The sequence below is a fragment of the Crocodylus siamensis genome, chromosome 7 (genome assembly GCF_052110815.1).
Source record: "Crocodylus siamensis isolate JL-2025a chromosome 7, ASM5211081v1, whole genome shotgun sequence".
Taxonomy (NCBI): Eukaryota; Metazoa; Chordata; order Crocodylia; family Crocodylidae; genus Crocodylus; species Crocodylus siamensis.
Genome location: NC_143401.1, coordinates 21,697,161 through 21,725,094, shown reverse-complemented (window position 1 = coordinate 21,725,094; position 27,934 = coordinate 21,697,161). Strand labels below are relative to the sequence as shown.

At 44.3% G+C, this 27,934-nt stretch overlaps 1 protein-coding gene across 3 annotated transcripts in view; it reads left to right on the top strand.

Annotated features, from left to right (window-relative positions):
• VSTM4 (V-set and transmembrane domain containing 4) overlaps positions 1 to 27,686 on the top strand; it is a 129,182-nt gene extending 101,496 nt beyond the window's left edge. For 2 of the 3 annotated variants that reach the window (XM_090058092.1, XM_090058089.1), the window contains one exon: positions 8,221 to 12,031. In XM_090058092.1, the coding sequence (XP_089914218.1) occupies positions 8,221 to 8,346 (126 nt within the window). In that variant the 3' untranslated portion in view covers positions 8,347 to 12,031. Of the gene's footprint in view, positions 1 to 8,220; positions 12,032 to 26,237 lie in introns of those variants that run through there. The other variant, XM_090058091.1, reaches the window with a different exon arrangement.
• The last annotated feature ends 248 nt before the right edge of the window (positions 27,687 to 27,934 follow it).

Genomic DNA, 27,934 nt, shown 5'->3' with positions numbered 1-27,934 from the left:
ACCTGTTCAAATTGGTCTGGAGATTCTTGCCAAGTCTTTTTCTGGTCCTGTAAATATTTGGGATGTGGCGTGAGTTATTTAAATGCTCCTAAGTTGTGCCATCTGGATAATATCAGCACTTTTCCTGTGGAGCTGTTACAGAGCATGAGGACAAAACAGGAAGTTACTCAAATATGAAATGGAAAGGACCCAAGATTTCTGTTTTGTGTGTGCAAAAGAGAAATGACTGAGAGAGTGGAAGTTCTGGAAAAACTCACTAAGAAGAAGGTAATTCAGGGCATCTGGGCATAGCTGCAAAACTTAGTCACATGGAGAAACACAGTTAAATTCAACTTAAACAGAGTTAATGCTAGAGGGAAAGCTTGGAATGTATAAATTGTAGACTGGATCAAACCAATAATATCACCAGCTTCTGCCTCTATACTACCCCTAATGGTGTATTTTAAGTTTTCTTTCTGGAGAAGCAATTCACATGCAACAACACTGCAGTCACCCCTCATGTGCCACTTTGCCATGTGCTGGCAAGCTAGCTTTGGTAATAAATACTTAACTTGACACTGCTCCTTTCCCTCTCTCCTACTTATATACTCAGCCAGCATGACTACAGCCGGTGAATGCAGAATATCACTCTTAACTGTTTTTGGAGTAAATAAGATATTTATGAAACTCCCAGAGGAACATTTTTGGGGCACATATTTAAGTCCAGATAATAAAGAGATGACAGTTCAGTGTAGCAAGTCAACGCAACTTTCTATTCATATGTTGTTACATTCATAAACCCTCATGACCGCCACATATTTAGACAATTTTTTTTGTCTATAGCTGATGCAACAGCTGCTGAAACTTCTTTGTCTTTTGAAAGTGATGGACTGCAAATGAACTAAATTGGGCTGAAGCCTGTTTTTCCTCTTTATGCTTGAATCAGGAACACTTGAACAGCTTTTTTAAAGAAATCTTCTTGGCTAAAAAACTAGAAATATACATTCATTTCATTTTGGAAGACTCAGATTACTTGAGAGCTAATGCAATTGTAAGATCATAAGAACCAAGAGAGTGAAACTTGAACTATTAGAAAGCAATATGTGAGATATTTTGGCAGACTTTAAAATTTTAAGATTTGATTTGCATGTTTTTTATATGTATTTAATACTGGATAAAGATGTTTTGATTGAAGGTTCAAGACCTGTCCACTCCATACATGAAAGAGCTCATAGTAAATACTTTTGAGATGTGCTAGAAGTTTTGCAGTTAAGCTAAGAGTCCTGATCTCCTTGATAATTGTGAAACAAAAATCTAATAGTTTGAAAATTTAAAAGTCCAAACCTATCAGGTGTTCTTCAACACCTCAAATGACAAGTTTGGCAGGCAGATTGTTAAGAGAAATATTGTTAGTAACAAGCAATGAGGAACAGTTCCCCCAAGAAAGCCCATCACTACATGTGAAAGGAGAGGTAAAAGCCCCCCCCCCCAAACATGTCCCAGGACCCCTCCCAATGAGCCCTGGTACTATAGGGAAGGAGACAAGCGGCAGCTGTGGGGAAACGCAGTTCCTCAGCTGCCCGAGCTTGTGGATCGGTGAGCCCCAGGGGCAGGGCCTCAGAGAAGCGCAGGCTGCTCAAAGGGCGGCTGGGGAGAGTTAATCAGCTTAATCAGATTAACTGATAAACTGATAATCAGTTAATCAGCTGCCCGGGAGGAGAGGAGCAGCACACCGGCCAGGAAACACAGGTGGGAGAGCTGGGGGGAGGTAGAGCCGATCATGGGAAGCGAAGCTCCAGGGTCAGCCAAGGAAGCCCAGCTGCAGGAACAGGGAGTCCAGGCTCTGGGAGCCAAAGATCTCCAGAGGGCCACGGCAGGGAGAAGCAGTTCATCCTCACAACCAGGGGCAAAGCCACAGCTGCACCGGAGAGCTCAGGTACAGTGGCAGGAAGGGGCAGCGAGTGACAGCAAAACCATGCGGGTAGCCCGGTGAAGAGGGAAGAGCAGGTGGCGGCTGCTTCGGAGCCCTACGAGGAAGCAACAAGTACCACCAGGTGGTGGGATCAGGAGTGATCAGTTCCTAGTCATCTGGGCCCTGGGAAAAATACACAGAGAAATGGATGGATTCCTTCTCCCGTCCCAAGGAACATAGGGGTCCTGGGAGCCAGAATCCCAGGTGCCTGTCAGCAGACGCCAAACACCTTTTTTTTAGTTAAGAATTTTCCTGAGTTACAGTTACCCCACGCCAGGGCAGGTTTAGTTGCCTGAAAGTTGATCCGAAGACCAGGGATCGATTTGGGAGAGATTGATGACTGGAAAGGTCTAACCCCGATCAAGGCAGGTAACGTGGATGAGAAGAGATCATCCCTGGGAAGACTACAGGGAGCAGTGTCTTCCCAGGCAGTGGATGTCATAAGGGTGGGGTAAAAGGGAGGTTTGGAGCCCCTTGAAGAAAGACCAGGGTCAAGACCCCTTTTGGGACCACTGACAGGGAACTGCCTCCCCATCAATCAACATCGAAGATGTGGCAGGCGAGTAGGGGCAGTGCCAAAAACATCTAGGTGGCCTCAGGGTGTGGTCTCACCTTGACATCGCTGGGGAACAAGGCAGCGACCAGAAAGGGGCTGAAGCCTTACATCACCTACCAGCGACACTACACTAACATAAAATTACACAGGAGAGGACACTGAAGGAGACTTATTACCTTGGATTGGCCAAGATAAAGGATGGGTCTTCCTAGTTCTGTGATTCTGTGAAGTATGTTACACTGGATCGATCATGAAGCCTGAGAAAATAATAATTACCAAAACGAATGCCCTAAACCTAGAAATTTCACTTTGAATTCTCATTTAGATTCTGAAAAAATAATTGCTGACACCATTTTCAAATAACTTCTAGTTTTCCTAAATAGGTACAGAAGCATACTGTATCTGTCAGACTCCCAGTGACCTCATACAGTGGTAGCTAAGACAACCATGCACCACTGGAAACAGAGAATTGAATGGTAGTCATTCATTTCTCTCCTCATCTCATTCCCAGGAACACTCCTGCTAGTGTGGATGTTTGGTACTGAGGTAGTACTTTTGTTCCTGGAACAAGATGGTGGCATGATTCCAGGTCTTACTTTGCCAAAATACTATCAAAACCAAATGAGAGAAATGGTGGCAGAATTCGTTTTTTTCCCCTGCCTGCCTGAATACTTGCTTTCAGATAAAAAATCCAAAATGTAATTAAACACATAGATGATGAAATGAAATACAGAAGAGGGGCTGAAACAAAAAGCTAGCTACCATAGGTACTTTAAAAGAGTGTTGGCTTCTATGCACTATTATTACGCATCCTTTGCTGAAAACTGTATACCCTTCACATTTTTGAACCTCCTGTGTGTTTCCTCATATTTTCAATCAAATTATTACATACTAGAAATATGCATAAGGGAAATTATTCTACACATTTTATGGTGTGCTGTTGCTTGTAGCAGTAATTGAAGTACCTTTTCCACTTATGAAAGTACTAATTTTATTTGGTTTTATTGCTTTTCTAGATGCAATTATTTATTTAGTGTGTTTTGGCTTTATTAAATTATGTTTACTATAGGAACATCATAAAAATGTATGAAAGCAACACATCAGCCAATGCTGCCCAATGACCTGATTTGGAGAATCTAGTGTTATTTTTCATATCCAAACATAATAGAATAAAGTAGGAATAAAGAGATAATCTACACTGGAAAACAATGCAATTTTGAGATAATATAATAAAACACCTGGACAATATGATTTCATAAATCTTAGTTCTAAAATTTACATGAGCTGGGCGTTGGGGTGGCTATTTTAGGACACATGGCATTTTCTAAGTGAAAACATAATGTGAAATGTAATTAAACAGCAAAGGGGGAAGCAAACACGGATTTAGTTTGCCCTGAGCAATTGATTTCTATAAAGCTATGTAAATATTTTTGTTGCAAAGGATGAACTGGCACAGCCATGGGAAATTCAGCATTTTAAGCTGGCCATGACCAACAACTTGTTTGCAAAACCTCACTAGACTGGAAGGGTCTTAACATGTGAAACACAATTTGATATTTTGGTCTCTCATTGAAGTCAATGGCAAAACTCCCAGTGGGGATTTCAGGGTAGCTTTGCTCCTGTAGAGCTTAAACGTTTTGCATACTGTTGTTATGTGTAATGGCCCTTACATTAGCTTAGCTTCCATATTTAGGTTTTGTATTAAACAACAGGTAGAGGGCACAGAAGGTTATGAAGCCCCAAAGGATCTTACAGCAGTGCAGCAAACAAAGACATAACAAGGATCAGAGACCCAAAGCTGCTGGGAGAATAATACAGTCCTGAAAAAGCAGTGAAGAAGAAAGTAAAACTGTTCATGTTGCCTGTTTTCATTTTCTCAAGATGAACTAGTGTGACACTTAGCTTTCTGTGCACATGATATTATACTACCTCCTAATCATTTCTGTCATGAATAGGGAGTATTCTGTCATTTTTCTTTCATAATTGACAACTATACTGGTCAGTAGGCCTGTGCAAAGCAGAAAGTATTCGCTTTGAATTTGGATTCGGCAAATTGGAGGGACAGTAATTCGATTCAGTTATTTGAATCACTGTCCTGGTTTGATTCGACTGAATCTGAAGATATTCAGCACCAAATCTTATTTGGCCATAGACTATATAGGCAGGCAGTGCCGGCGGGAGCAGATGGGGGAGCAGCCAGATGAGCTTGAACTGGCAGCCCTGGGAGAACCCATGCTCATCCGGCTGCTCCACTGGCTGCCCTCGGCATGGGTGAGGCAGGCAGTGCTGGCAGCCCCTGCAGAAGCCACAGTGGATGGGGGGAATGATTGGGGAGCTGAAGGATTGAACTGGGAGCTGAGGGGAAGCCCCCATTCATTCCCTCAGGTCCTGATCATTGCCTCCAGCTCCTGGTTCAATTCCCCAGTTCCTGGTTCAATCCCAGTCATTCGCCCCCAGCTCCCTGATCATTCCCCACGGCTTCTCCTGGGGCTGCCAGCACTGCCTGTCTCACTGTGTCGGGGGAGCAGCTGGATGGGCCACACCTTTTCCTGGGGCTGCCAGCTCAAGCCAGGGGTCTTCCGGCTACTCCCCCAGCTGCTCCCGCCAGCACTGCCTAATGCCTGCCTGTACAGTCTACGCCTGAATCTCTGAATCGATTTGGAGGTTTCTAATTCAATTTAGGGAGATTAATGAGTCTCCTGATTTGATTCCGATTCGGAGATTCAGCTGCTGAATCAGGCCAAATTACTTCAGTTACTGAAGTTTCACACAGCTCTACTGGTCGATTCCAATGCTTTATAATACAGGATCAGTTGATTTTCACTAGATATGAAAGTCGTGAAAACTACTATGTAGTACTTTATAGTGAGGATTTTGTTTGTAAAAAACCCTACTCTCCAGTGGTATCCTCAAACCTATCTACCTCACTGCCATGGCCCTCGGCAGCACTCTCCTCCACCCCCAACACACACTCTTTTCATCAGGGTTTTGCCCAGGGGGAAAAATTTGCTAGTTATGCCTTTGATGGTATCACAATGGTATACAATCAAGTTAAGAGGTGACTCATACCTGTTACTTGAATTAGAAATGTATTACTGATAAAAGAGGCAGGAGACAGGTTTGCAGCCCAGCCTTTTATTGTTTGCACTGAAGCACAGGTTCTTGCCGGTGCACTGTGTTCTCCCACGTCCCATGTATATATACAGTTAACTAACAAGAGAAGAATACAAAACTCTAAAACTCTTGGTTCAGAAGTGATCCCTTTTATTAGACAACTAGAAAATAGAAAAAAAAATCTTTCTTTGCAAGCTTTTGGGTGCACACACCCTTCTTCAGGCTGAGGGTTTTGTTAACTCTAACAAACATTTTCAGATTATTCATTTTAAAAATCTTTGTTTTTCTGCCCCCACCCCAAAAACCAATTCACACCAGTAAGACTTTCCTATCCTTTTTTTTCACTGGTCTGAAATATCTTCTTGTCATTTTCTTGCTTTTCTTACTCATCACTAACTTCCTGGTTACAATAATAAAGCTGCTTCTTTCTCTATCTCCCTTATCTTTGAGGAATTCAGCTACAAAAATATATGGTAATACAGGCTAACAGTTACAATACATGTTCTATAGAAATACACAGCTCAGTACTTACTGTTCATGAATTTACATATTGAAACACTCATATGAATCTTTGGTTGTTGACTAATAGCCCATTTAATAATTGCTTCTTAGACCTAGGCTTTTCTTTTGCTCTTTTTAAATTGGCAAATTTGCCATTTGCTTACAGTGGAATGTTGCTTGATTTCACAAACTTCCCGGGGAAGATCTTAGAAAAGTTTATTAAAGAAGCCATCCTTAATGGACTGGCTGATGCCAACATCCTGAGGGATACCCAGCATGGGTTTGTTGCAGGTAGGTCTTGCTTGACCAATCTCATTTCCTTCTATGACCAGGTGATCTATCACCTGAACAAGGGAGAAGAGATTGATGTCATATATCTTGACTTCAAAAAAGCCTTTGATCTGGTATCCCATGATCACCTCTTGGCCAAACTGACCAATTGTGGCCTTGGGTCCACCATGATCCACTGGCAGGAAAATTGGCTCCGTGGTCGGACCCAGAGGGTAGTAATAGATGGAAGTCACTCATCATGGTGTCCTCTGACCAGTGGGGTCCCCCAAGGCTCTGTCCTTGGACCCGTACTGTTCAACATCTTCATTAATGATGTGGACATTGATATCAGAAGCAGACTGGCCAAGTTTGCCGATAACACCAAACTTTGGGGCAAAGCATCCATACCTGGACAGGCTCAGCAAATGGGCGGACGAGAACCTGATGGTGTTTAACACTGAAAAATGCAAGGTTCTCCGCCTTGGGAAGAAAAACCTGCAGCATCCTTATAGGCTCAGCAGTGCTACACTGGCTAGCACTACGGAAGAAAGAGATTTGGGGGTCATCATTGACTACAAAATGAACATGAGCCTGCAATGCGATGCTGCAGCTAGTAAAGTGACCAAAACGCTGGCTTGCATCCATAGATGCTTCTCAAGCAAATCCCAGGACTTCATTCTCTCCTTGTACTCAGCCTTGGGGAGGCTGCAGCTGGAGTACTGCATCCAGTTTTGGGCTCCACAATTCAAAAAAGGATGTGGAGAAGCTTGAGGGAGTCCAGAGAAGAGCCACGTGCATATCAGAGGTCAGGAAAACAGACCTTACAACGACAGGCTGAGAGCCATGGGGCTCTCTAGTCTGGAAAAGCGTAGGCTCAGGGATGATCTGATGGCCACCTATAAGTTTATCAGGGGTGACCACCAGTATCTGGGGGAGCGTTTGTTCACCAGAGCGCCCCAAGGGATGACGAGGTCAAATGGTCATAAACTACTACAAGACCGTTTCAGGCTGGACATAAGGAAGAATTTCTTTACTGTCCAAGCCCCCAAGGTCTGGAACAGTCTGCCATCGGAGGTGGTTCAAGCACCTACATTGAACACCTTCAAGAGAAAATTGGATGCTTATCTTGCTGGGATCCTATGACCCCAGCCGACTTCCTGCCTTTTGGGTGGGGCGCTGGACTCGATGATCTTCCGAGGTCCCTTCCAGCCCTAATGTCTATGAAATCTATGAAACCTGTTGACATGACCTTTGTAAAGCTTATGAGATTTGTAGGGCAGCTACTCAGAGCTTCAAGAAGGTGTCAGGCTTTTTGCTTAGCTATAGTCCCATAGCCTCACTTAGGCCACCCAAAACTGCAAGGGTTGGCAACAGGCTGTTAAGATGTCTGTCAAGCACACTTGTCTGCAATGTGTAACAATAACAGAGAAGACCTTGACTGAGTTTCTAACATATAAGTATAGGGGGGAAATTGCACAAGTTTTCTCCAGTTTTCCAACCAACTGTGCAACTCTTGGAAATTTTCAAACCTCTAAATGTTTACGATTTGAGAAATCAAAAAGAAAAGAAAGAAAGAAGAAGCAAAACAGCAATATTTTTAGAGAGGAAAGAATTGAAAATAAAATTGGAAATGTTCCTCCAGAATTTTCTTGTTTGGTTTTTGAGAGCTAGTAATGAAGAAGCTAATAGCAATAGTGTAGACTTGGCATGAGTGAGATAAAAAAAGATCCTATAGAATATAACACTTAACTATCTTTTGCACTCAGCCATTCAGCTGGAAGAACCATACCAACCTTATAACTATTATTTTTTGTTTCTGTTTTTATAGCCAAAAATCGCAGAGGAGACTTTAACATATGCAGAACTTGAGCTGATCAAGCCCCTGCAGGAAGCCAAAGGCATCCCCACTACAACAGTCTATGCACAGATTCTCTTCGAGGAGAATAAGTTGTAAAAGCCTGTGTCTGTAAAGATATTCTTTGTCTGTTTTCTATTTAATTCTTGCTGTGCTGTTTATTTATAAAAATCTTATAAATGTCCTTATTTTTTTACTTCCATTCATGTACTTCTGTACTTTTATGAGACTTTTTCTAAACCTGTAGTTAAAAGGAATCACAGTGATGGCAAATGATAAACAACAGCCCTTTCAAAAGCTCTTGGTGCCTTGATTTCTATAGACTAATGTACTACCTGGGTCATTTTGAATGCTAAATGCAAAAGAGCCCAGTGCAAACCTCATTTCCATACAAGTCAGTTCTATACCGAGTGCAAGAGTAGAGCTGGTCAAGGATTTGACAACAGTTTTCAATGAGAAATTCCAGTTCAGCAGTACTGGGACTTTTCCCAGGAAAGCATCAAGCTCAAGGAATATCTTTTCAGCTTGAGAAAGCTTTAACATTTTTGAGAAAAGTATGTTTTGATTTAAACCCCTATGTTGCTCTGGGGTGGGAATTTGGGGAAGGAAAAGGGGGAGGGAGGCATTTTTTAAGAGTTGGCTTTCTGTCCCAGTTTGGAATGGGAAAAATTCTTAATAGCTCCATTTTTTTTGCAAAATGGGAGAACAGTTTTATGCCCAGCTCCAGGCTTCTGTATAAACCTCCTGCATGGCACCTGAGTACCAAAGTGTCCAAGGAGGGGGGAAACTTTAAGAGCCCCTCTCCTGCAGTTCTCTGTAACAGCACATTCTTCAGCCTCTCCACCCCCAGTGGAGTCATTCCTTGCCAAGCACCATGGCTGGGGCAGAGCTAAGAGTAGACTCTAGAACCTCTGTCCTGTGAGGAAGAATCTAAGTATTACATATCTCTTATTTCCACCATCAATACCTGGGCTGGTGAGGGAAGTGCACCTCCTGATGGTGTCTTTTGCTTAAGGAAAGGGCCTGCTCCTTCAGCACAGAGCCATTTCTCTGAACCTTGGCTAATTTCCACAATAGAGCCCTCCACTAAGCTGGGGACCTAACTGTTTTTGGTGCCTTAAAGGGTTCTGACCTTTGAGTCATATCTATCTTTAATTACAGAATGCGTGGAACACTAAAGCCAAGTCAGGGACCTAAAATTAGGTGGGTGAGTCCATCTTTCAGAGCAGGGGACCTCCATTTTCAAATGTGCTAAGGTGAGGTCTAAGCTTGTGAAGAAGAAATGCTTAACACGTCCTCCTTCCATTCTAATGCATACCCAACCCCACTTTGTTCTCAACCCTGCAGCTCAAACTTTCAGGATCCAGAAGCCTTGCTGCTCTCACTAAAACACCCAAAACACATCTAGTATCTCCTAGGCTCTGAAAATCCACCTGCAGCACCAACACTTTTCAACCCACTTCAGCTGCCTGATTCCATCCCATATGCCAGTATTTCCCAACCTTTTCCAGCCCAAGGCACACTTACATTAATAAAATTTTTCCGCAGCATACCTGTTAAGGCATTCTCCATCCTCATACCTGTTGGAGCTCGCTGTAGCTCATTGCCATGGCAAAGTTCTGTGGCAAACCTGTTCATTTCTGACGGCATACTTTTGTGCTGTGGCATACTGGTTGGGAAACATTGCCATATGCACATAGCTGTTGCTAAGCCTGGAAAAGCAAGTGCAGAGGCCATGGGCTGGGACTCCATAGGATGCAACATCTGTATAGTTGCCCAATGGCAGCCAACATTACTGCTCCTAGTTCTGCATGCTTCTTCTTCCACAATCTGAGCATGAAGTCATGACATCCAGCAGAGCTGTGCCTGGATGTTTTGAGTGCTGTGCACAGGACAGTGGCAGTGGTTACACTGCTGGTGGTGCAGCGACAGCTGGGCTGACAACAAAGCTGCTGCATGTTTTGCAGGCACACTACCCTCCCCCACCCCATATAGGCACCCAGGGGTGGTGGCCCATTTGTTCTTTCTTCGTTATGCTCCTGCCTTTCAGAGTGCAATATTGTTGCAGCATAAACAAGTGGCTGCACAGGCCAGCAGCAAATGCCCCTAGTTTATATTCTCCTTGGTAGCCTAAAGGAAACATTTTCCATTCCTAGGGATGCAATTTCACTACAGCATTAGGGTCCAGATTTTCCCAAGGTTGTGAGAAGCAGATTTGCAGGGGATAAGTTTGGTTCTGTTCCTGTTTGATTACTTGACTTGAGCAAGAAATGCAAGCACTGTAGCTTGGGATGCATTTACAGGCCAAAACACAAAACCTGGGGAGAAGTACAAGCCATTTCAAGGTGACAGTTTCATATAATCCAGCATGCAATAGCTAATGGTTGTCAACCTTCAATTCTGTTACTGTCCAAGGCTCTGAACAGTCCGTATTGATTGGACCATTTGACTCACCCTAAATGCTTAAAGGATTACAAGGGATTACAATTACATGTTCAAAGTAAAGTGAGACATTTGCTCCTAAATCTGTCCAGTGCTTTTAAAAATCATTCCCTTACATCACTTTCCCAGTGGATTTATTTTTGGTTAAGATTATGATCTGCTACCCTGTCTTCAGTCTGTTTAGGGAACCAAGAGTGTGCTCTCAGATGCAAATGAGCAGATCTTACCAGTGGTCATCATGTACTATGTTTGGCATGTACCATTCTTGTGCCAGTCTGACTATGCCAAGTACTATTTTTTTCTTTTTTCAAACTAACCATGCCATGAAGTGCCATGAAAGATAGCTATAATAAGAACCCATTACTTAAGGTTCAAATAGTGAGGCTTCCCAACACTTGAGTATTACAGTGCAGTTCTTAAACACACAATATTACTCATGCAGGACCCTTGTCTCATCCATTACATGACTAAGCTGGCAAAAGTTTTGTATGTGAAGAGTTGTGAAGGCACACTTTTGCCTTTTATGAGGATGCCCTGGTAACATTTGTGTACACATTTTTCCTAGGGTCTTGGGCTCTGTTGCATGTGTAAAATACCATCATGTAAACACAGCACACAACATTCAGTCATCTGTATGTTACCAAATTATTAAAATGCCCATGTCATGAAAGAACACACAAAAATATCTGGTCCAATTAGTTATTGCGAATAATATTAATTTCAAAATAGTAATACCAAATTTAAACTCTTCTCAGGCCAACTATTCATTCCCAAATTCACACCAATTACTACAAATAGTTTTGTTGCCAGTAACAATTTAGTTGAACAATGTGCAGGCTTGTGAGTTGTTGAGCAACTGTTTATTTCACTATTTCATTGCTCATAAGATGTTTTTCTTCCTTTGAATGGCACAGCATTCTTTTCAGTATAGTTTGGTAAGCATTTCAACCAACCACCAACAATGGTTAACACCTTTTGATCAGTAACACTATTTTTTGTGCCAAAATTTAAGGATCATCTCTGGAACAGCCACAGGTTGACTATTCTCATGATTAAATTCATTTCTGTACAAGATGAGTCTTCCCCCTGCTCCCCCCGGTCGATCACCAATGAATTGGTAATTCTTTTTCTTTTAAATCATTAAAGTCACACAGTTCTGGGCATCAGGCTTATTGTTTAGAAAAATCGACTACTACATGTTTAGTCCTTACCCAATACTTTAATTATTTCTGTTGCTCATGTATTAATGTTTTGTATATTCTTGTTTAACATTGATATTGAATTCCCTAACTTAACTGTTAATTAAGCTGAATAAATTACCTGTTCTTTTTTGGTTATAGAAGTTCAGAAAGTCTGTGTGGATTTATTACTTGATATGTTTCATATTTTCATAGTTGGTAGGATCGGAAGAGACCTGAGCAGATCATCAAGTCCGACCCACTGCCGTGGCAGGAGAGAGTACAAGGGTCAAATGACCCCAACAAGGTGATGGTCAAGCCTTGTCTTAAAGACCCCCAGGGTAGGAGCCAGCACCACTTCTCTTGGAAGTTGGTTCTAGATCCTAGCTGCCCTGACCGTGAAGTAGCGCCTCCTTATGTCTAATCTGAATTTACCATCTGCCAGCTTATTTCTAGTCACTCCTGGTAGCACTTGGGGGAACAGGAACTCCCCCAATGCCTGCTGGCCCCCTCTGACTAGTTTGTAACAGGCCACTGGATTCCCCCCAGCCTTCTCTTGTGGAGGCTGAACAGATTCAGGTTCCTGAGCCTGTCCTCGTAGAGCCTGCCCTGCTGCCCCCCAGTCATGCGAGTGGCCTCCTCTGGACCCTCTCCATGTTGTCCACATCCCTCCTGAAGTGCAGCGCACAGAACTGGACGCAGTGCTCCAGCTGCGGCCTGACCAGTGCCGCATAGAGGGGGAGGATCACCTCCCTGGACCTGCTTGAGATGCATCTGTGGATCCATGACAAAGTGCGGTTGGCTTTCCTGACCACGTCCCCACACTACCTGCCCATGTTCATCTTGGCATCAATGACGACACCAAGATCCTTTTCTGCCTCTGTACTGATGAGAAGGGAGTTCCCCAACCTGTAGGTATGCTGCTGGTTCTTCTTCCCCAGGTGCAGCACCTTGCACTCATCAGTGTTGAATCCCATCCTATTCTCATCCACCCACCCCTGTAACCTGTCTAGGTCTGATTGTAGCCTATTTCTTCCTTCTAGCGTGCCCACATCCCCCCACATCTTAGTGTTGTCAGCAAATTTGAACAGGTGCTTTTTACCCCCTCCTCCAAGTCACTGATGAAGATGTTGAACAGTATGGGCCCAAGGACCAAGCCCTGGGGGACCCCACTGCCCACATCCCTCCAGGTCGAAAATGACCCATCCACCACCACTCTCTGGGTGTGGCCCTCCAGCCAGTTGGCAACCCGTTTGACTGTGTGGGTGTCGACGCCACAGTCCCCCAGTTTCTTAATGAGAACGGGGTGAGGGACAGGGTCGAAGGCCTTCCAAAAGTCCAGAAAAACTATGTCCACTGCTACCCCTACATCTAAGGTTTTGGTGACCTGGTCGTAGAAGGCCACCAGGTTGGTCTGACAGGACCTGCCTCTAATGAACCCGTGTTGATTGCCCCTAAGCATAATCTCCCCTGCTGGCCCCTCATGGACATGTGCCAGAATAATTCTCTCAAAAAGCTTACCCAGGATTGAGGTAAGACTGACTGGCCTATAGTTCCCTGGGTCCTCCTTCCTACCTTTTTTGAAGATGGGAACCACGTTGGCCCTCTTTCAGTCCTCTGGCACCATGCCAGAGCACCACTAGTGCTTGTAAAGCCATGCCAGGGGTCCCGCAATGATCTCAGCTAATTCCCTCAGCACTCTGGGGTGGAGATGGTCCGGACCAGCTGATTTAAATACATCCAGTCCCTCCAGAAGTTCCCTGACTAGGTCCTCACTGACCCTTGGCCTAGGTGTGCCTCCCCTGGGGCCTGAGGGGGGCCGAGTAGGGGGGCTGATCCGGTCCCTGCTCAGGAAAATGGAGGCAAAGAAGTCATTAAATAGGTTAGCTTTGTCGTCTGGTGTGACGACCAAATTTCCCAGTGCATCTTGCAGGGTTCCCACATTACCCGGAACCTTCTTTTTACCCCCTATGTATTTAAAAAAGGACTTCTTGTTGTCCTTGATCTGGGAAGCTAGCCCCATTTCCATCTCCACCTTGGCCTTCCTGACTGCCCCCCGGCATCCCTGAGCAACCACAGTATAGTCCTCCCTGGTGATGGCCCCTCCCTTCCATTGGGTGTGCGCCTCCCTTTTAGCTAGGAGACTTTCTCAGATGCTTTCGGTGAGCCATGGGGGCTTGTGTGCCCTCCTGCTCCCTTTGATCCATGTTGGGATTACCTCTCTTTGGGCTTGTCTCCTTAAGGAGCGACCACTCTTGGACACCTGGCTCCCCTCCCCTCTGGGACTTCAGTGCTTTCCCGACTATTCTCCTTACCTCATTGAAGTCTGCCCTCCTGAAATCTAAGGGCTGCTGCCTTGCTGCAGGTGTTTGCCACCTTGCGCTGGATGGTGAATTCCAGCAGGCGATGATCACTGTCGCCCAGGTGGTCGAGCACCCGCAGCCCCCTCACTAGGTCATCACCCACGGCCAGCACCAGGTCCAACAAGGTGTCTCCCCTGGTGGGGCTGTGCATCTCCTCGGTTAGATGGAGGTCCTGCATTCTGGCTAGGAACTTACTGAACGGTCAGACCTGGCTGACTGCTCTTCCCAGCAGATGTCTGGAAGGTTCAGGTCCCCCACGATGACCACGTCCTTTGACCTAACTACGTCTGTGAGCTGACCTAAGAATTCCTGGTCCAGCTCTTCCCCTTGGTTGGGAGGTCTGTAGTAGACCCCCACTGTTAAGTCTCTTTCACCTCAACTGCCTTGTATTCTAACCCAGAGCACTTCAGTGTGCCCCTCCTCTGACTCTGTGCTACTTGATAAGGATGTGCATTCCTCCTTAATGTAGAGCACCCCACCCCTACCTTTCCTCCCTGTCCTGTCCCTCCTGTACCGCCTATAGCCCTTGATATTCACTGCCCAGTTATGCGTTGGGTCCCACGACGTTTCAGTGAGCCCCACTATGTCTGGGTTGGTGTCAGCTAGCAGGAGGGTAAGTTCCTCCTGCTTGTTTCCCATACTATGAGAGTTTGTACAGAGGCATTTGAGGTCTCCTGAGGATGTGTGCACTGCCCCCCTACTCTCAGCATTGCCCTGGCCCCTGTCACTTACCTGGATATACGTTCCGCTTGTCGGTCTAGGCTGGGCTGTACTTGTGGGTGCTGCCTGGTTTAGCAGTCCAAGGCTTCCTCCACCCTCATCTTCCCCTTCCCCCTACGAGCCTAGTTTAAAGCCCACTGATATGGAATGGACAAATGTTATAAATTGATACTAAAGTAGGCATTAAAGATAATTATTACTGCTAATGACACGTGTTTTTCCATTGTGCATAGGGGACAAGGCATCTGCCCTTAGCAACTCACACAAAAAAGAAACCTACAGTGTTTTGCTTTTTTGGGAGAATGAAGATATTTTTACTTATGTAGCACTATTATCATATACTAAAAAGCTCTTTATCCAGAACCGATGTCATACAAAATAGACGCCAAAAGAAACTACAGAAGGGAAAATGATAGGCTGGAATGTCTATAGTAACTGAGTTACCTTTTGGTGAGTAGTTTGCCTATGAAGTCACAAACTTTCAGAATCTGAAATTTTTGCCATCTTTAGTAAAATTCTGAATTTACTGGATTACTACATTTTTATTTCTAATGTGTTTTTATGGTAATATAAACTCTAAACAACCTCAGGACAGCCAGACTTCAACACACAACATGTCTGCATTGATGGAAATAAGGAGTAGACATTCTTCATAAAGCTCAACACTGGTATAATTTGAATCCAGACTAGAATTAGCACAGGAAAATAAGGGGGTTGAAGCACAATACTCTAAATTAAGCCAATCTAGATGTGTCTATATGCAGCTTAGCTTGGGGCAGCTGCTTGCTGAAGAAAACAGGCAATTATTGGCTTCCCCACCCCCTAGTGGCAAGATGTTGTAAGAGGCTAGGGACAGACGTTCAAAAAGCTGGATAGGTTTGTAGGTTTGTCTAACCTGGCCATGCTGAACCAGTTTGTAACTGCACAGACATACAAGCACATGCCTGCTGTTGCTCAGACCAGGAACCAGGGACACTAGAGTGTAGCCTCAGCTGCAGGGAAATTGTGCTGCAAGGAGACATGACAAGTCCTGGCCACTCCAGTTTCATTCCCTCATCTGTGTCCTACTGTCAGGGACCTGAGCCGGGTCTGCCAGACACTGCCCCTCCACCCCTTGCTGCTGCAGCTGTGGGCCAGTGTGGCCCTTGATGCAGAGGGGGAGGGAGGGGGGTTATTCTCCCTTCTACCTGCACTGTCCCTGGGGGACTGCATCTCGGTCTGCCCACCCTAACTGCCACTGAGCAGTAGAATAAGCCCCCTCCTGTCCCCTCTGCCAGAGGGAGGGGTAATAACCCCAGTTACTGCTGGCTGGCTTCTGGCCCCCAGGCTGGAGAGCAGGCTTCCTGGGCCAGGTCAGAGCAGAGAACCCTGCCCAGCCCAGAAAACATGCTGGGATGCTGGAGGAGTCTGGTTTAACTTAAACCAGGAATGGGGTCTCAGACAGACAAAGCATTAACTGGTTTGAGCCAAATCAGTTAAGTCTGATACTACATTCAACCACGTTTATCGCAAACTGGTTTCGGCCATTTTGAAACTGGTTTATATGCATTGAATGTCTGTTTTTGTTAGAGGTTTAAACCAGTTTCTGATCACTTAACCCGGTTTGTGTGTCATGTCTTTCCCTAGCCAGAGTGCCTACTGCTTGCACCTACTCCAGAAAAAAATGCTCATACATCCACTCCAGATCCCAGTGTAATCCACACCTACATATGAAACTAGTGAAAGTTACAGCAGTTTAAATGCTTTGACTCCTGGCCCTCAGTTACAATTTTTTGCAAGGTTTTTCTTTTTTTCCCTGAACGGCCTTGACATGAGATACTTCCTCTGAGATCTGTTTTCCTCAAGCTAGGACTCCAAATGTGACCTTTCCTGCAGATATACTCACAATTCTGCTGATTACAGATGGAGTTAGGAGGCAGAAAGCTATCCAATGCTCTGCTTTTCTCCATCTCTTTGCCCAGAAATTGGTGGAATAAGAATGTTAAAAAGTTCTCATCAATGTGGCAAGCAGATCAACATCACAACTCCACAATGAAACCAAATTGCAGGAGAACAAGGTCTGGAACAGTCTGCCAGCGGAGGTGGTTCAAGCACCTACATTAAACAACTTCAAGAGTAAATTGGATGCTTATCTTGCTGGGATACTATGACCCCAGCTGACTTCCTGCCCTTTGGGCAGGGGGCTGGACTCGATGATCTCCCGAGTTCCCTTCCAGCCCTGATGTCTATGAAATCTATGAAACATGAACTCTCTTTATCCTCTTTGTGCGCTACTCCAGTGGAAGATCCTATTCTAAAACAGAACAGCCATTTAAAGCTAGGCCTTTGCTACTAGTAAAACTGACCTTAAGGCTACCTTCATGTCCAGTCCCCCTAGCAGTATAGCAATGGGGGGGGCATGGCCCCTGGGTGCTAGCCTGGGGGGAGGGATGCTGGCCAGAGAGGCCAGGGTATCTTCCACGTTTTGCGTGTGGCCCACCGCCCCGCCCAGTGGGTTGTGGCTGTCTTTGGCCATTGCGGCCAGAAATTCCGCCTGCCACCCCTCTCCCCGTGGCTGGTGTGCTGCACTGCTAATTCCCCTGCAGAAGTGCCATTGGGTGGGAGGTGGCACAGGTGAATTTGCCTCAGGCCCTGCACCCTGCTTGTATCATCTCCAGGGGTGTGTGTGGGGGGGTGTAAATGCAAGCATTGGTCCCTGAGACCCAGGGTACGCCACTGACTCCCACCAACCACCACACTGGAAAGCCTCATATTCAACCCTCAGCAGTCATCCTGTCTGACCTGTCAACTCAGCTGAATTTCTGAATCTGAGATTGAGCATCCCCCTAGCCCTCCCTTCCCTGCAGCGAGTCTGAAATGTATCGCAGTGCTCCACAATCACACAGTCCCCTGTTCATGACTTCCAGTGCTTCTGCACCCCACTTCCTACCTCTGTGGTCCATAATTAGAGCCAAGCACAAAAGGAAAGACAAGACTGATTCCTAGAAGGGCTCCACTAGGATTGGAAGCACAGTGTTGACAGCTGTGGTATAGTCTTCCAGGTGAGACATAGATGAAAAGAGGTGGCTCATGAGGCTCAGGCTTGTTGAGGGTGATTCTCAGGTTCACTCCTAAATATCAGGGTAAGCATATTATTACCAGCTGCTACTGCTTCTGGGCATAAGTAGGGAAAATTTGACTCTGCCTCCAGCACCCCATTCAGCATGGCTTAGCCAGTGCATAGCAAGGGATCAGGAGTACAACGCAAAGGGGTGGTCTTCTACCACAGAGGAAGCAAGAGAAGTTGTGACCCAAAATCATAATACAGTTAATAAGAACATAAGACTTGCCATTTGCTAGGTCAGAGTATAGGTCCATCTTGCCCAGCATCCTGTGTCACAGTGGCAGGGAGTAGATGCTGAAAGGGAGAGAGAACTGGGTACGACCACGGCTTTTTCCACTGTTCTGCTCTCACCTGCAGCCTCCAGCATCTAAGATAAAGAAAGTTCTGATTCAGAGGCTGTACCCCTAACTCCCATAGCCCTAACTCCCATGCTCAATAGTCACTGATGCCATGCTCCTCCAAGAATTTGTCCAATTCCTTTCTGAATCTGCTAAACTGTCAGCTTCCACAACTTCTGGTGGCAGTGAGTCCCACACTTGAATTGCATGTTGTGTGAAAAAGAACTTCATTATTTTTAAACTTACTACCTAGTAGTTTCATTTTGTGACTCCTAGTTTTTGTTTTGAGAGATAGTAAATAATAAATCCCTATTTACTTCCTATTCACTGGGTGCCTCTCCACAAGAGGCTATGTCGCTGTAGCGATGGGCTATGGAGACATAGCTTATCACTATGGCAACATAGCATCAGCAGGCATGAACTGTGATGCCAATGCTACTGAGCAGTTGCTCATTGCTACTGCGCAGTAGGGTCGGAAACAACCCATGAGCCACCTGGACTCAGCAGTAACAACTGCGCAGTCGGGCGCATGCATACACGCACCCGCTATTTAGTATTTTGTAAACCTTCTATTGCTCTTTTCTAAACTGGGTAGGCCTAACCTCTTAATCTCTCTTCATTTGGAAACCCCTCCATGCCACTGATCATCCTTGTTGACCTTCTCTAGTTCATCTACATCCTTTTTTTCTATATTCTTTTACACATCTTTCTGTAGCTTATATCCAGTTTGTTCTGCTTTCAGGTGATTCCATTCCTGGAGGTGGCTTGTAAGGTTATGATCTAGCTCAAAGAGAGCAAATACTTTTAGAGAAGGGAAGTTGGAACATCTCATGCCTTTTTCTTAATAGAACCCAACATCACTGGTCTTTTTCATTAGTTATTTTCTAGGCCTTTTCTTACCAGTGTCCATGGAGCATTAGGAATTTCAGATGTTACAGGGGAAAAAAGCACTGTCCTTTCTTCTCCAATTAACTGTACTTTTTAAATAGCTTATCATTCCACTTTGAAAGAATTACAAAAAAAAAAAAAAAGGCGACAGGAAATAATAACAGGAGAACTCAATGTAAGTTTGGTTTAATTTCTCACAGTAGGAAACACAGGGCCAAATTCATCTCTGGTTTAACTCCCACTAGCTCCTGTTGAATTACAACAGGGTTTAATGTGGTTGAGTGTCCTTTTATGTGACAGGAGCTCCTATGAAGACTCTTAACACCTGATTAAATAGCAGTTGGAGTCCGCTGAGTCATGCTATTTCGGTCACTCCTTCTGTTGTCATTGGTAAATCATGGCCTAGTGCTGAAATTTTAACAAATGCAGCTCTATTAGGTTCATACCAATTTAGTGTCAGATTGTTAAATGTTAATGTACTGTACCCTATAGTTTTAAATAGAATTAGGTATGTTTACAGCTTTGGTTAAATGCACCTTGTTCCTCCACATTAAATTTTATTGCCAGGATCCTCTATCAGCAAATAGGAGTAAATCATATTAGTGTCGGGAGCTGTGTGGAGGCTGTTTCTACATCCCAAGGCAGGGGTATTTTATTACTCTTTATTACAACTTTCTAATTGGTAGGTGTGGTTGGAATGTCATTATCTCTCTACTTACAAGCAAATTATTTGGTTTAGAATAACTGTAACATAACTGTGCTGTTCTCTTCATTAAGAAGGGCAATCAACGTGTGTCCTTTGCTAGGAGAATAGTTTCTGCTTGTACAAACTGAAATAAGAATGAATAAGGTGTTGGTTACATGCACAATCAAATTTGGAAGGTTCTTACTTCACTTTCATTCAGGACCTTGGTTAAAGTGAAGTAAATGGGACTTTAAGTCTGAAATCCTAGGATCTGATGTTTTGAATAGACTGATCGAGATGCTGGCCAAACCTGTCTAATGATTAAGCAGTTGCTAGCCTGAGTAATTAAGAACCAAATGCTTCATTCAGGTGCTGAGGAATGCTGTCCTGCGTAAAGTGTATGCATCCTTTGTGATGATTTCTGGGCCAAATTCTGCTTCATTTGGTACTCCTTTGCCTTAATCATCAGTGCACTTGTTTTTCCTGAATTCTTGCTGCTAACAGCCAGGAAAAAGTTATCATAGAAATGAATGGGAATGGGTTGGGCATCAGGAAACCTGACTTTGTGCGTGGCTCTGGAGAAGATTTTTTTCCAGTGAGGTCTCAGTTTTCCTGGCTGTAGTATGGGAATAAACTCTCATCTTATAGTATGGGACATAATTAGTGTTGTAAACAGTGTTCCCTCTGAGCTGCATGGCATGCGCAACCGGGCAGGTGTGCTTGTGCCATGCTGCCAGGCATGCCTGTATGGTCATGGCCATGCACACAGCACAGCTTAGAGGGAACGCTGTTTGTAAAGTGGTCTGAGGCCCTCTGTTGAAAGCCATTATCCAATTTTATTAAGCAGACAAAACCCTAGCTGGAAAGAAAGCAAGCATTATCCCAACATAAAGCACACTGGCCACCAGATTTGTTGGAATGAAAATATTGTTTCACTCTTAGTGGGCACATCTACACATGTGGTTTAGTGCACAATAGAGTATTTTACTGTGCATTAAAGTGTCACATAAAAAAACATGATATTATGCTAATGCACAGTAAAATAATCTACTGTGCATTAAGCATCAATAAAAAAGGGTGCAAATGTGCTACTGTGCATTAGCACAGCTTAATACACATTAATGTAGTACCTCACATTGGAGGATACTTTTACAGAGCCACTGTAATTAAAGCACGGCTGTGTCTCGTGTATCAGCATCCCCATACTTCAAAATGCCATTGGAGGCATTTGAACTGACCTTGTTCAACAAGCTATAGTTCAAGCACCCCCACCACTCTTTTTTAAGGACCTAATTAATTGAGTCACACTCCAGCAGGCTTGATTAATTGAGTCTGCTCTGATGCGCTGAAATTCCAGTGCATCGGAGCGGACTCTGTGCCCACAGATATGAAATTTAATGTGCATTAGAAAAGGCATATTAATGCACATGTAGACGTGCCTGCTGTGAAGTAAATGTGTGCTGATATATGTATTCTTTTGGCTGCCTTCCTCTACCATTTGCCATCAAAGACAATCCTAGAGAATGTGATGGCCACAGCTACTGAGGGTTGATATGGAACATATAAGCCCACCAAGTAGAATGCAAAAGGAACAGATTCCAGTTGCTGCTGATGCAAACAAGTGACAGCTTTTAAAGCATGTTGGATGTGGTTTCAGTCATGAAATCTTTCCCACGCCTCATCCAAAATAGAGAACAGAGGGATGGGCAGCTCTCCAACTCACAGTTTTTGTCCAGAGGCCCACCCTGCAGCAAACACATGAGATGGCTTTTAGTTATATTTTTGGCCTCAGAAATTACAGAAACTGTGTGTTATGGAGCACCACAGGATTGCTCTAACCAGCTCAGAAACTAAGAGGCAGTTCCTTTGCAACAGAGGAGCCCCTGTTAAATGACTGGTGGAATTATATATGTAGCAGATATCACATATTTCTTTTATGTTTCAAATGATGCAGATCTTAGCAAGCTTTTCAATAACTCTGGTAACCCTAGTTCAGCAGTTTCCAGCCAGAGATCTCAAAGCCCACTGCAACCATTATACTAGTGAACAAATCTGTTTAACATTATTACAGTGCTGTTCTAAATAAGTAACATTTGCTTTTCTTCCACCAGAAGACTTTCATCTCAAAACCTTATCTTTAAACATCAATTGAATATCCTTGATAGACTGTGTTAGGAATCTGACCAAGACAGAAACGGTATGTAAACCTCAGAAGTCTTAGCACAAGATTAATAGATTTAAAAGAGGACTATTTTAATCTAATCTTTGTTATATAGCATAAGTCATTACATTTTGCCCATTATTTCTTGCTGAGCCTGAACATCTGTTTTTAGAGACACTCATTTCATCAAACCTCCTGGATCAGGGACCAGCTCCCTCAGGGAAGCTTTGGCTCTAGAACTGAAGCTTCTGACTTTGATCTGTTGCTCTTTTCAGCTTCATGCAGAAGAGAAATGCACAATTGCCCAAATGTACATATCATCAAAAAACATTATGACTTGCTGATTCACCTAACAAAGGTTCTGGATTGCATTCTGGCACCCAGGTGCAAGGCCGGATTATGACATGCTGGGACCCTAACAACTTGGTTCTTTTTTCTTAAAGCTAAAATGGTGGAGTGTTATAAACTTAAGTCCATGATGCTTAATGCGTGACGTGGTGGTTAGCACAATGTCTTAGTAAATATGAGATGGAGGTTCAAACCTCTTCTGCAACAAATGAGGTAGGGGTCTGACAGGGAACAGCCTCCTTCACTGCACAAAACAGTTTTATGATCAGAACAGTTTCAACCTTCGGGCAGATAATTTTTTTTCTCATTTCACCCAAGCTTAATCCCTTTTCCCTCAGCCCCTCCTACTTGTCCTTATCCTAGTCTTGTCTCTTCCCCACTCTTAGCTTCTTCTTCCACATATATTATCCACACTTTAGAGCTTCTAGTCCCCATCCCAGTCTCCTTGCCTTAGATGTCCTAGTCTCACCCCCCCCACCAGATTCCCTGCCCCCATCTTCCTTCATCTCTGGTCACATTAATCTTTCCTGGCCATTCCCAGTTCTTCCCCATCCCTGGCTCCTTGCTCCAGGTCTAATAATACAGACAGTACTAATTTTCCTAAATCCTACTCCCCAGGTCTGTCTCTTTTCCCTCAGGTGCCCAGTTACCAACCCCCTACCTAAGGTCCCCATTCCAATGTATCCCAATCTAATTTCTTTCCTTGAACTCTTCATCCAGTCTCAATCTCTCCCCCAGATCAAACCAGATTCCAAAGCCCCAGATTTGTCCCTGGCTTCCAATCCCACTCTCCTTGCACAGCCAGTCTTAATCTTTCCCCACACCCCAACCACTGGTCTTATCTTCCCTCTTACTTCCTGCCAGCCTTCCGTTCCCATTTCCTTCCCACACCTGCTCCCCTCCTAGGTCTGTCTCTCTTCCAGATTACTTGAGAAAAGATATTTTAGGTTTGTCTAGCATCCCTCCCAACTATTAAGGTATTATCCCACATCACAAATCTTGCTTTTTTGCATATTTGCAGGTTCATCATGGCTGGGGCACATGAACAAACTGATGTATAGGAAGAATAGCAAATATGGCAGGCAACCAGCTTGGCTTATAGAGAACTCTTTGGTGATCTTAAACACAAAAAGGAAGTTGACAAGAAATGGAGACATGGACAAATGACTGGGGAGGAGTATAAGAGTTTTGCTTGGGCATGCACGGATGAAATCAGGAAGGGCAAAGCACAACTGGAGTTGCAGCTAGCAAGGGACATGAAGGGTAACAAGAAGAGTTGCTACAAGTATGTCACCAACAAGAGGAAGATCGGGGAAAGTGTGGGTCCCTTACTAGTTGGGGGAGTCAACCTACTGACTGAAGAAGTGGAAAAGGCTGAAGTACTCAATGCCTTTTTTACCTCGGTCTTCACAGGCAAGATCAGCTTTCAGACTACTGCACTAGGCAGCACAGTTTGGGAGGAGGTGAGCAGCAGACAGTGGCAAAAGAACAGGTTAAAGACTATTTAGAAAAGCTGGACATGTACAAGTCCATGGGGCTGAATGCATTGTATCCAAGGGTGCTGAGGGAGTTGGCTGATGTGATTGCAGAGCCATTGGCCATTAACCTTCAAAACTAGCAGCTATCAGGGGAAGATCCCACACCATTGGAAAAGGGCAAATATAGTGCCTGTATTTAAGAAGGGGAAGAAGGAGGATCCAGGGAAATACAGACCAGTCAGCCTCCCCTCAGTCCTTCAAAAAAATCATAAGAAGTCCTCAAGAAATTCATTTCTAAGCACTTGGAGGAGTAGAAAGTGATCAAAAACAATCAGCATGGATGTATTAAGGGCAAGTCATGCCTGACTAACTTGATTGCCCTCTCTATGATGAGATGACCACCTCTGTAGATGTGGGGAAAGCAGTGGATGTGATATACTTCGACTTTAGCAAAGCTTTTGTTACACTCTCCTACATTATTCTTGCAAGCAAGCTGAGGAAGTATGGGTTGGATGAATAGACCATAAGGTAGACAGAAAGCTGGCTGGACGGTTGGGCTCAACAGGTAGTAGTCAATGGCTTGAGGTCCAGTTGTCAGCCAGTACCCCAGGGGTCAGTCCTGCGGCTGGTTTTGTTCAATATCTTCATCAAGGACCTGGAAGATGGACTGGGTTGCTCTCTAAGCAAGTTCATGACTGGAGTGTGTAGTGGATGTGCTGGAGGGTAGGGATGGGATTCAGAGTGACCTAGACAAATTGGAGGATTGGGCTGAAAGAAATCTCGTGAGGTTCAGCAAGGACAAGTGCAAAGTCCTGCACTTAGGATGGAATAATCACATGCATCAGTACAGGTTGGGGGCCAACTGGCTAAGCAACAGCTCTACAGAAAAGGACCATGGAGTTACAGCGGACAGTAAGCTGAATATGAGACAATAGTGTGCTCTTGTTGCCAAGACGGCTAACAACATACTGGGATGCTTTAGTAGGGCTGTTGCTAGTAGACTGAGGGACGTGATTAGTCCCCTCTATTCAGTACTGGTGAAGACACATCTGGAGTATTGTGGCCAGGTTTGAGCCACTACAAAAATGATGTGGAAAAATTGGAGAGAGTCCAGTGGAGGACAATGAAAATGGTTCGGGAACTGGGGCACATGACTTCTGAATAGACACTGAGGGAACTGAGCTTATTTAGTTTGCAGAAGAGAAGACCAAGAGGAAATTTTATAGCAACCTTTCAGTACCTGAATGGAGTTCCAAAGCCCTTCCTTGCTGGACTGTTCTCAGTGGCGACAATGGTCTCAAGTTGCAGCAAGGGAGGTTTATGTTGGATATTAGGACAAACTTTCTCACTAGGAGGATGGTGAAGCACTGGTATTGGTTACCTAGAAAAGTGGTTGAATCTCCATCCTAGGAGCTTTTTAACACCTGGCTTAACAAAGCGTTGTCTGGGATGATCTAGTTGGGGATGGTCTTGGTTTGAGTAGGGAATTGCACTAAATGGCCTCCTGAGGTCTCTCCCCACCCTAATTTGCTATGATTTTATAACCACACTACAACTTTACTATTTTCTCCCCCTTAGGATTTAAATCAGATGGCCCTTTTCTGCTTGGTGTCAGCAAAAGGGACACTGAGAGCAAAGATGTGACAGTGTGCCTGCTCTTAGTCTCCCTGCCCTGACCTAACTCTGCCCAGAACTGGTGACAGCAGTCATTATGGAAAAAAGACCTTCTGGTCTGGGGTTTAGTGCACCCAGTCAGTCGGTGGGATGAAGCATATGCAGTCTGTAGAGCACCAGGACCCACAAAAGGGTGGAACATGCTCAGGGAGAATGAAATATTTAGGCATTTGAGATGCTAGAATTGAAGAAATCTTTACTGAAAAATGTTTTTTTTAAAGGCTTACAAATAGGTCAGGTAGATTTTCTCAGGGATGACAAAGGCACATCTCTGATCCAAATGCCAGTTTTGCCCCCTATAAGTGAGGGCTGCAAGGGAGTTACATGGCATGCATGTAAAGGGAATTTTTACTCAATCAGTTAAAAGGTTTCACAGTCCCTGTATGCTGCCACTTGAGCACTTAGCAGTCAAAGCAGGAAAGCAAATCCTTCCTTGGGTGCCTAGGCCACTGAGAACCAACCAACAGGCAAAGTGATCACTCACTATTATGCTTTGAGAGTGTTGGATGGCAGAAAACACCCTTGCTCTCACTGAAACAAACGTGTCTCTTAAATCTCTCAGCTGGAAGAAATCATGGTCTCCTGCAATCATTTTCTCTTTTTTTTTTTCAGTTGCTCCCACAGAAATGCCAGAGAATGGACAGGCTTTATCCTGCATGGCAAGTAACTCAGAAACACTACCAAGTAAATCAGCATACGAGATGATGGCAAATGTCAAAGGCCACTTCTATGTATCACTATAAAAAATAACATTAATGGGGACGCTTTGCAATTTCCTATACAACCCATAATTAGGTTAGATAAGAAACTAGCAATGTCTAAGTGCTATAAATGTCTAAATTAAGTTATTTTGAAAGTGCCTGGCACTTTAACATTTGAGAGTTCAGAGTAATTGGGGTATTGAAATAAAATTGCTTCTGTTATTTAAAAGGTCATTATCTTCCTCAGTTAGATATATGAGGACTATTTTCCACTCTACTGAGCCGTTCTATTTGGTACAATTAGACCTGCTTGAATAGATTTCTAGAGGACCTCCTCCCACTTATCACAGTTATGGCACTGCCACAAGGAAGGGCTTGTATATATACATCCCAAATATAGAAGATAAATTTAGCTTATGAACAGGATCCAAAAGTCTCTGATCTACCCAGAACCCCATGCTGGAAGCCTCAACCATGAAAACACAACCATGTAGCATTGGCTTCAGTGATGACATGTAGTCTGCGACTGATTCCTCAAACCAGTGGAATCAACAAGTTTCAAACTTAAAAGGCAGTCTGGCTTGCCAGGGAGGCTGGCTTTGCAAATGAAAACAGCCACTGTTAACAAAAGGGCTTCCAAGGTAAAGGCTTAAACCCTAGATTCCTAAAGGAAACTCTACTGATTTCAGTGGCATTCTGCCTCTCTACACCATCTGAAGGTGTGACCCAATATCACCCTGCAGATATGGTTCTTTCTTCACACCTCTGCTGCAGTGCATACGAAAGCCAAAGATGCTGAGTGCAGCATGTGCCTACACTGCGTCTTCAGCGCTCGCAGGAAGGGCTGCTCTTGATTATGACCTGTCCGTCTGCTCATGCTCATGTGTGTTAAATCCAGGGAAACTGCCCCAGGTGTGCTCCCCAGTGCTGCTCTCAAACACATTGAAGACAAGAGGGCTGTAGCTGTAGGAAGTACCTTGGATCTGTTTCTTTTCTGCACTTCCAGGAGTTGTCTGTGCCAGTGGGTGGGCAAGGCATGCTAAAGAGTGACCTTTCCAGAAAGCATTAGGGATGTAGCAGAGAAATGCTTTAAGGGACCAGGATAAGTTTCTACTGCTTTTTTTTGGTTAACATCACAGAGCCAGTAAAAGTAAGAGGGGATCTAGAAGGTATTCCTGTTTGACTATGGTCAGCAGAATTATGCCAATCAGTCTAAAACCTCTGGTCCATTAGGATCAAAGGGGTGTTACAGAGGTCATAATTTGGCCTGCAGAGCCATTACCAGCTGCGGCATATGAGAAAAATTTAACGTAGTCTGACTCTTGACATCAGGCGAACTTTGTGTGACAGGCGGCTGGAGAAAAAAATGCCTTTTCACTTGTAGAGACAAGAGACAATAAACACAGCTTTCCAGTTGCATCTTTAGAGTCATTTTTGTCAGTCAACTGCAATCTAAAGTGGTCACTAAAATGGCACATTTGAAAGAAATGCTACTTTTCCTTTTTAAATAAAATATTCCAGGGAAGTTTAGACCATGAGGCCAGTAGTACCCTGTCACAATCATCTAATCCAGGGGTGGGCAAAATAGGGTCCCTGGGCCAGATTCAG